The 10,000-nt window shown below is 45.8% G+C and overlaps 1 protein-coding gene across 1 annotated transcript; it reads left to right on the top strand.

Moving 5' to 3' along the window:
* The first annotated feature begins 583 nt into the window (after positions 1-583).
* LOC121968145 (aldehyde oxidase GLOX-like) lies at positions 584-2,377 on the top strand. The gene has a single exon (XM_042518633.1). The coding sequence runs from the start codon at positions 588-590 to the stop codon at positions 2,223-2,225; it is 1,638 nt and encodes a 545-aa protein (XP_042374567.1). The 5' UTR covers positions 584-587; the 3' UTR covers positions 2,226-2,377.
* Positions 2,378-10,000: the final 7,623 nt, after the last annotated feature.

Below are 10,000 nucleotides of genomic sequence, written 5' to 3'. Positions count from 1 at the left end.
TGCTTCTCTGGGGGAAAAGTACCTGACTTGAGCGTCGGAGGGCCTGACCCGGGGACTTTTTCCCTGGTTTCTGGTCTCTAACGACTCGGGGGCTCGTTTGAGTGTGTGCAGAGTGGGATCGTCATCTTCCTGATCACTTTTCCTCGTCAGCCGCGAGTACCCTGGGTGCCAGGTAGATCCGGCTCCGCAGCGACTTTTCGTCAACTTCTAGCACACCAAGACCAGTCTTCATCTGACTCAGTTTCCGGACGAAATCACTAGATTATGTATTCAGAGAAAAAAAAAATTTAACTTGGGGTCGAACCATTAATATATGAGTTACAACTTATCTCCCTTCGCCTTACCGGGCAATTAAATCGATCTGGGAGCATGAATCGTAGGTGAATTAATGTAAAGTTCTCGTACATTTGCACATGCATTGTGGTGGCCGTCCATGATGTTATCTGTTAATTTGTCCTAATTCCTTGTTCTTCCTGACAACTCACTCTCCCCCCATTGAATCCAACATTATTTCGTTATTGTCCGAATAGATTGCTTTAAAATGATCAATTGGCTTCACTGCACTGCGACCGGCTTTCGATTTAGCAATGAAGAACGACGACGTCCATTCATTTTTCTTGGTCGTCGTCCTCGTGCTTGCGGCGGCCTTGTCGCCCGCAGTCGCCACCGCCGCCCAGTGGCAGCTCCTGAAGAGTAGCATTGGCGTCTCAGCGATGCACATGCAGCTTCTCCCCAACGACCGCGTCGTCGTCTTTGACCGCACAGACTTCGGCCCGTCCAACCTTTCCCTCCCTGATGGCCGATGCCGCGACGACCCCCGCGACTGGACGCTCAGCCACGACTGCACCGCGCACGCCGCCGAGTACGACGTGGCTACCAATGCTGTGCGCGCCCTCACCTTGGAGACCGACCCCTGGTGTTCCTCCGCCACCCTCGACCCGGACGGCCGCCTCGTCCAGACCGGCGGCGCCAACGACGGTGAGCGCGCTGTCCGCTACTTCAACCCCTGCTTTGACTGCGACTGGAAGGAGGAACCCGCCGGACTCGCCGCCCCGCGTTGGTACGCCACCAACCACGTCCTCCCTGACGGCACTGCCATCGTCGTCGGCGGCCGCTCCCAACCCAGCTTCGAGTTCGTCCCTAAGAACAGAATTACCTCCGCCGTAGTCCTTCCTCTGCTCCGCGACACCAACGACCACGGCGAGCTCAACAACCTCTACCCATTCGTCTACCTCAACGTCGACGGCAACCTCTTCATATTTGCCAATAACCGCTCCATCCTCTTCAACTACAACACCAACACCGTCGTCCGTGAGTACCCACCAACCCCCGACGGTGACCCCCGGAATTACCCCTGCACCGGCTCCTCTGTTCTCCTTCCCCTGCCGCCATCGGGAGACAACGTCCAAGTCCTCATCTGCGGCGGCGCCCCGCGCGGCGCGTTCGTGAAGGCCTCCACTCAGAAGCTCTTTGTCGGAGCGCTCAAAACGTGTCTCAGGATGGGCATCAACGACCCCTCGCCGACATGGTCGATCGAGACCATGCCTTCGTCGCGGGTGATGGGCGACATGGTCCTCCTTCCCGACGGCGACGAGGTGCTCATTGTCAACGGCGCCGCGGCCGGGTCCGCCGGGTGGGAACTCGGCCGCGACCCAGTCTTGGCGCCGGTGGGGTATCGGCCCGGCGCCCCGGCCGGAGTCCGGTTCGAGGTCAAGACCCCAACCACGGTGCCGAGGATGTACCACTCCTCGGCCGTGTTGCTCCGGGATGGCCGGGTGCTCGTCGGCGGCAGCAACCCGCACGCATTCTACAACTTCACCGGCGTGGACTACCCGACAGACCTCAGCCTGGAGGCCTACTCGCCGGAGTACTTAGCGCCAGAGAAAGCGGAGCTGCGGCCAAGGGTGGTTGCGGCGCCGAAGGACTTGGTGTACGGGGAGCGTTTCACGGTGCGGTTCGACGTGGCGGCGGTGAACGAGAAGCAGGTGCGGGTGACAATGTTGGCGCCGTCCTTCGCGACGCACTCGTTCTCGATGAACCAGAGGCTGCTGATCTTGGAGGCCGAGGAGACGGCCCCTGCAGTAGAAGAAGATGAATGGGTGTACGAGGTGGCGGTAGTGGCGCCGAGGTCGGCGTTCATAGCGCCGCCAGGGTATTACATGTTGTTCATTGTGAACGGAGGGATACCGAGCGAGGGAATCTGGGTCCATATCCAACCGCAATAGTCGATTAAACGTGCACCAAATGCATGATAAATTGAAGTAGTATATGCTTAATTAATTAATTAATTAACTTAAAAACCAAGTTAATTAAGTTAAGTATGCCGTTAATCACTCTTCGATTTCAGCTTATGAAATAATGAAAGACAAAGACTTAATTATTGGAAGCTTACTTAGTTTGGAATTGCTGGCTAATTGGGCTCTGTTTTAAGCCTTTTCCTCGATTCTTTATTTTTATCCTGAAAGCAGAACAAATGAGAGAAACTAGAAAATCAGTCAAAAGATAAACAAAAACTTCTCTAAACTTTATGTTTTTTTTTTAAAATTCATAGTCTCATGACACATTAATGTTCATTTAAAACCTACTAGAGTTTAATTTGTGAGCGAGGGGGCTCGAGAATGAGGTTTCTCAGCTGGAAAGTCCATTCAGGTTCATCTCCGTCAATGCAGTTTCTTCTCAACTGCCAAATCTCAATTCTCGGCGAAGGAATTTGCTCAGAGGCAGAGATGAGTAGTATTACCAATAGCAATTGGGCAAAAAAGTTGCCAGATGTATGATACTCCATAATAATATGCGATTATCGTTATGGCCGTTTGAATTGGGCCCATAAGGTAAAGGAAGAGTGGGTTTTGAGCCTGGAAACGAGATTCGGAAAAGAGAAGATGTTCGAGAATTCGGTTCAAAGTTGTACGGTGTTCGAGAGTCAACTTCAAAGTCATTGGTACTCGGGAATCAAGCTCGGAGTCGTATAGCGCAATTGTGAATCTGATTTGAAGTCGTATAATGTTCGGGAACCAAGATCGGAGATCGGAGTCATGTAGTGCTCAACCTTATAATCCAGTGTCCGGGAATCAGGTCCAAAATCATACGATACTTGGGAGTCCGGACATCTTCAATAGTTAAAATTCTAAATAAATTTATTATTAAGATCTTAATATTTCACATCAACAATATAAAAATTCATTGACATATTTTTGATGATTAAAATTCTCAATGAGTTTTTTTATAATCTAATTCATGGTATGAGTTAAATGACTTCATACATATTACATCAAATTCGAGACAAAATAATATATTTATATTTTTACTACTGTTCTTAAACTATAAATTTCAAATATCACATTTATGATTATTTAAGACTTTTTATTCAACTTTTTGGATTTTAAAAAATTCTCATAAATTTTACATTGGAGATGTCATTTAGAGTTGTGTGGTGCTTGGGAATATGCCCTCAGATTTAGAGTTGTATGGTGCTTGGGAATTGGGTTCCAAGTTATACGGTTCTTGGGAACCAGTTTGGAATCGCATAGTGCTCAGGAATCGAGCTTGGGGTCGTATAGCGCTCACGAATGGGGTTTGAAGCCGTATAATGTTCAGGAACCATGATCGAAGTTGTGTAGTGCTCGACCTTATAATATAGTGTTGAATCAGGTTTGGAGTCAAATAGTATTCGGTTTGAGAATCTTATGCGTAAGAGGTGGGATTGGAACCAAATGGTACTCGGCTTCTAATCCGGAAATTAGATTAAGAACCAAATGGTGTCCAACAAAACTGGTGGCTTAAAGTTTTGGAAGGATAGTGGGTGCAATGAAAGCAGACACTAGCAATGAATGTTAATACTCATTAATGAAACGTTATTTAAAAAAGGAGATCATCGCACCATTGAGATAGTAAAGGTGGTTGGCCGTAATCGAGCTAAATATGTTAAAAAAAATTTAAAGTTAGAGTTCAATTCATGAAATAGGTATATTTGACTTCGAGCTCAATTTGAAGTTTGAAAATTTTAAAATTTTATGTTCGAGTTCGGTTTGAATTAGGGCTCGAGTTCGAGTTCGACTCGAAAGATTCTAACATATTCGTGAACTATTCGAATTATTGCTCGAAAATAAATATTCGAAAGCTTCGAAATTTATTTATTTAATATATATTTAACTTATATTAATAAAATATTAAAACTCGCGAGCGACTCGTAAACTATCGAACAATATAATTTGAATTCGAGTTTAGTTCGAAAAAAATTCGAAGATGTTCGAATTTAGCTCGAATTCGATAAATTCGAATACGAATCGAATATTTTTTGAACCGATTTGATTCATTTGTAGTCCTATTGGCGGCCATTGTAAAAGGAGAATTTAAGTGTAATAAAAAAAGTCATGTTAAAAATTATAAAAGAGGGATGATAATCAGAGAGGATAGAGAATATGCTCTGACACGGCCATCTCTTTCATTTCCACTATTCTCTATTCCCCTATCTCTCGAAATCTCATTCAAGCATCACAGGGGTTTTGCCGGGATACGACCGGCTCCCTCTAACTACGTACATGTTAACTTTTTGTAGGAGTCATTCAACGTAGATACACAGAGCAAAAGGAGCGCTCAACTATCAACATCCAGAGAGTATTCGGCTACGGCCATCTGAATTCTACTGCATCAAAGAACAAAGAATGATGATGGTCCACAGGAAACTACTGAATGAGTAGTATTACTTGATTGGCAAAGAAATGCAGGTTTAAGATCACAGGAAATTCATTGTATGAGGATGAGTTTTCTAAAGCATTAATTGGTGGAAAAGGAAGTGCAGATATCATATTAGGTATAATAGTATGCAACAGAGAGACAAAGTCCTGACCAAATTAGAAAATGGAACTTAGAAAATTGCCTTAATTCCTATTTCCTTAATGCTGACAACATACACTGACTTCTTTCTTCAGATTCACTGAAATTTTCATACCATTTTATCTCGTCAAACTTAAAATCATCAGCTTGTTGAAACGGAGTGGAAACTTCAATTGAAGTTAAGTTTTTCCACTGAAAATCTTTCCCAGGCGTCTAAGTGAAGCCACCATTACTCGTTAGGAGACGTTGTTCTGTTGACTAATAAATGAGAATATAATTATAAAGCAAACTGTTTTCAAACTTCAACAAATAGCTGATGTTCAGGAAGGAATTTAGAGAGAAAAAGAAGCGACAGAGTTATGAATGTTGGACTAGTATTTAGAGGGAATGAGAAACCATATCGTTCATAATATAATTTTGGACTCATTTATTTCTTTGGCGGGTCACGGTTGGGTAGGCTAAAGATGGATTTTTATAGTTTGTGGTCCACAGCATGAAAATTGAAACATGAACGTGCACGACATGAACGATCTGTCAGTTTCAGATTGTGTTTCTTCCGTCATTTTTTATTCTTGATTGGACTTGCGTAACGCGGAACTAGTTCTGTACACTACTGTTGCAACCGGTGGCAAATTTATTGCAGCAATTTATGGCGCACTTAAAATTATAAAATTATATATATAAAAAAAATCTAATTTTCATATTTATTGGAGAACATATTTATGGTTAGATATGTCAATTCGAATCAGTATTAGGTCGGATCGAAATAAAAAAATATTATAGAAAAATATCAATCTGAATCCGATCTTAATTTAAGCGAAATTTAAAATTTTTAAATCTGAACATAAATTTAAACTCAAATAATTCAACCAACTCGAATAATCAGTTAAAATCATTTTTTAAAATATTTTCATACACTCAGTTACTTTTTTATTTTAATATTTTATTATTATTATTGACATTTTGCTATATAAAATTTTGTAATTTTTAAAATAAAATTTAATTTAACATTAAAAAAAATTAATAACTCAATTCAAATTCAATCCAAAAATTTCTAATCTAAATTCAACCCAAATCCAAAAACTCTCTACATTAACTCTATATTTTTCAGAAGGACTGTGACATCTGATTTAGAGGTTTGAAAAATAAGAGAATAGATTCATTTTCAAACCTTGTATTTGTTGATGAGAATGAAATCAAAATTTTAGAATTAAACCCAAAAACTTAGGTATGCATGAAACTCACCTTCTCCCTTGGGTTTTGATGAATTGTGAATGAGAATTAAGTTTTTGATGAAAATAACTTTAATATATTTGTTCAATTTTTCTTTCATTTCACACACTCTCTCCTTATTCTCTCTCATCATACTTTCTCTTTCCTCATTCTATCATCACACTTTCTCTCTCAACATACTTTCTCTCTCCTTATTCTCTCTTATCACACATTCTCTACTATTTTCTCTCTAGATTCTCTTCCATCACACACTCTTTCTCCTCATTTTCTCTCTCTTCATTCTGTTCTCATTTTTCTTATCATACTTTCTCTCTCTTCAATCCCTCTTACCATACTCTCTCTCCACATTTTCTCTTATCACACTTTCTCTCTCTTTATTCTCTGACATCACACTCTCTTTTCTCATTCTCTCTCATCACACTTTCTCTTTCTTCATTTTTCCATCACACTTTTTCTCTCCTCAATTCCTCATTTTCTCTCATTACACTTTCTCATTCTTCATTTTTTTTCTCATCACTCTTTCTCTCTCATTATACTTTTCCTCTTCTAAATCGCTCCTATCACGCTCTCTTTCTTCATTTTTGATCCGGTGGTAAGGATCGGGGGCCCACAGAGGAAGGGGTCAATGACACAGGAGAGTCAAAGGTCCGGCAGAGCAGGGAGGGAGTCTCCTGGCCGACCGGCCTGAGTAGACCCCGGGTCGGCACGAAGACAGCTCGACCTCGGGTTGAGCTTCCGACGCTCACAAGCTCCTTTATCGAGAAACCGCTATGCCGAGTAGCTAAGCTGCTCGACCGAACTGTAGAACAACTAGTCGATGCCCCATCCGAGTATGTGACCGAGCGGCAGTCTCGCCCGGTCCGAAGTGCATGTATACCTGGGCGCCCGGGAAGCCAAGCGAGCAGCCCGACCGGCCCAATTAGAGACAAGGGGCTTAGAAGAAGACAAAAGGGGTAGCTAGTGATATCATTCTCGAGACGTCTGCCGCCGATAAGCAGCATGGTCGGCGGCCGGGCCGTACCAAGGATCCTACGGAGGAAGTTTCCGCTGCCATGACAGAAATATGTTCGAACAATTGCGGTATGACGTTAGACATGCTTTTCTGACACAATCATTCCAAGGTATACTTTGAGGAGGAACGTGCACACCTTGGGAAGCGTGCATGCGCCTCTCCGGGGTCCTATATAAAAACCCCCGGACTTCGACGGAGGTATGATTTTTCTCCTTATTTACTGTAGCCACAGTGTCTATTCTGCCTTTATCTCTTCTTGCCATCGCCTGACTTGAGCGTCGGAGGGTCGTCGCCGGGAACCCCTTCCCGGCCCGACTTTGTTGCAGGTTCATCGGAGGCTTACGTGGCTGCAAAGATCATCGGGGAGCAGCAGAGAGCGCCACATCCCCAGTTTCCATCGACTCAGTGCGCGGACAGGATCAAATTGGTGCCGTCTGTGGGAACGCACCTGAATCTGAGCCGAGAAGATGGAAGAAGCTGGACGCCAACTCATGGTAACGCTCTCTCCTGAGGAGCTAGAGGCACTCATCCAAGCGCGAGCCGCAAAGATGGTTAAGCAACAGTAGAAGGCCCAAGCCGAAAGGATAGCGCAGCAGGCCGCCTCGATTTCTGGAGGCCGAGCGGCAATGGAGGACCGACCGGAACAATATTCTACCTGGGCTCAGAACAAGGGTCAGACCGGCACACCAGGAGACGCCTTGGCCACCCCTATTCCATTCTATCGGGCACTGTTCCAGACTCCGTCGGAGTTGACCCTAGCCAACCAAGGATCGTCTGATGAAGCACCCGTGCGGGACACCAGAAAGGAAAAAACGTCGCCCGCAGATTCATCCCTCGAGCGGGTCAATCGCCAGTTCTCTGAGGCGATCTTGCAAGACCCTCTCCCAAAGCATTACGCTCCAATATCGATCAGGGAGTATAGTGGTGTAACCGATCCGAACGACCATCTCGGTAAGTTCGATAATGTTGCCACTCTTCATCAATACACCGACGGAGTCAAATGTAGAGTCTTCCTTACTACATTGTCCGATTCGGCTCAACGCTGGTTTCGGAGGTTGCCAGACGGATCAATTAAGAGCTTCAGAGATTTCCGAACGGCTTTCCTCCATCACTTTGCTAGCAGTCGACGCTATCAGAAGACTAGTGTCAGCCTCTTTTCCATGAAGCAAGGGCCAAGAGAAACTCTCCGAGCCTACATCCAGCGCTTCAACCAAGCAGCTATGGACATCCCCTCGGTCTCGTCTGAGACAATGATGCATGCTTTTACACAATGCTTAGTCGACGGGGACTTTTTTCGCTCGCTCATCAGGAAGCTGTCTCGCGACTACGATCACATGCTGAAAAAGGCAAGTGAGTATATTAATGTGGAAGAAGCACAGACGGCCCGAAAAAAGGAAGCGTCGGGCGAGCCCCCAGCCCAAACCGAACGAAGAGCACACATCAACCAGCAACCGCCAAAAGGACCGCGGGCCGAGGGGATGAGGCCACCTCAAGATTCTAGGTCGCAAGCCATTCAACACATTGCAGCCAAGCGACCTCGACAAAAAGGCAAGGTATGGACGCCCATGTTTTGCAAAATCCATCAATCAGCCACCCATAACACTCGGGACTGCCAAAGTCTTCCCCTGGTCAGCCAACCTGAGCCGAGGATCTATCGCCGCCAATCACCTTCACCGGACAGGCGAGCTCATCATCAGCACGCCGAGCGGAGAATAGTTAGGCATTCACCCGAGCGGCATCACCATCATCAGCAACAGCACCAGCCCAGGGCCAACCCTCGAGTCTCCCACGAGCAAGGTGTTGATACAGTCTGACCTGGCTGTTGTTTTGATGTTGACACGGATTTAAGTTTGTATCAGATGTTAATTAAACTCAGTTTGATTAATGATCAAGGTTGATCAAGTGGAAGGGAAAAGTCCAAGTTGGAAACTTGGCACGCGAAGTCGGAGAGGGCTTGGTAGCTCGTTCTCCGGACTAGGTCAGAGAGGGCTCGGTAGCTCGTTCTCTGGACCGGACGAAGTCGGAGAGGGCTCGGTAGCTCGTTCTCCGGACTAGCTCAGAGAGGGCTCGGTAGCTCGTTCTCTGGACCAGGTCGGAGAGGGCCCAGTAGCGGTTCTCGGCACCCGAAGTCGGAGAGGGCTCGTGAGTTCTCCGGACTAGGCCGAGAGGGCTCGGTAGCTCGCTCTGGACCAGGCGAAGTCGGAGAGGGCTGCTCGTTCTCCGGACTAGGTCCGAGAGGGCTCGGGAGCTCGTTCTCGGATCGAATTAGGTCGAGAGGGACCTAAGTGGACATTCCATGGTACATTGGATCGGTCGGCAGACCGATCATGATACATAAGAGAGTGGATCGGTCGGCACGATCCAGTGAAACTAAGTTTCCATGGATCAGTAGCACACTGAGTGTAATCTGATCGGTCTGCGGACCGATCAGGAAACACTCAGTAACACACTGAGTGTAATCTGATCGGTCTTTGGACCGATCGGGAGAGGGTATTGAAGAGAAGAAGGAGGGATCGGTCGTGGAGACCGATCCATCTGCAACCGATCGGTCTCCACGAGACAAGCTTGGACCGATCAGGATATGCCCTGATCGGTCCATGGATCGGTCTGGTGACCGATCCACACACAATCAAATTTGTTGTTGTTTCTGCGATTCCTCCACTGCATTTGATTTGCCTGATTCATGTGATATAACCCTATGTGCTGTTAGCTTTTGAGTTTGCAGGATCACAGGTATCATTCCAATCCTAATTTCAAATTAAGTCCATAAGAGGAATACGACAAATGGCCTTTCTGCTGTGATTCGCGGCGCATGGTGCATTTGAAGCATCAACGGCTACTGGTGTGATCTGGCTGCGATCCGCTTGACTCCTGGTGATTGGTTCGAGCTCAGAAGACACCAGTGAAGACTGTGATTTC

This window comes from Zingiber officinale, chromosome 3B, assembly GCF_018446385.1.
Source record: "Zingiber officinale cultivar Zhangliang chromosome 3B, Zo_v1.1, whole genome shotgun sequence".
In the NCBI taxonomy this organism is placed as follows: domain Eukaryota; kingdom Viridiplantae; phylum Streptophyta; class Magnoliopsida; order Zingiberales; family Zingiberaceae; genus Zingiber; species Zingiber officinale.
Note: the sequence above shows the minus strand (reverse complement) of the source record. Positions and strands in the feature narration are given on the sequence as shown.

Coding starts and splice junctions, on each gene's coding strand:
- LOC121968145 (XM_042518633.1), top strand. CDS start 588: ATGAAGAACGACGACGTCCATTCATTTTTCTTGGTCGTCGTCCTCGTG.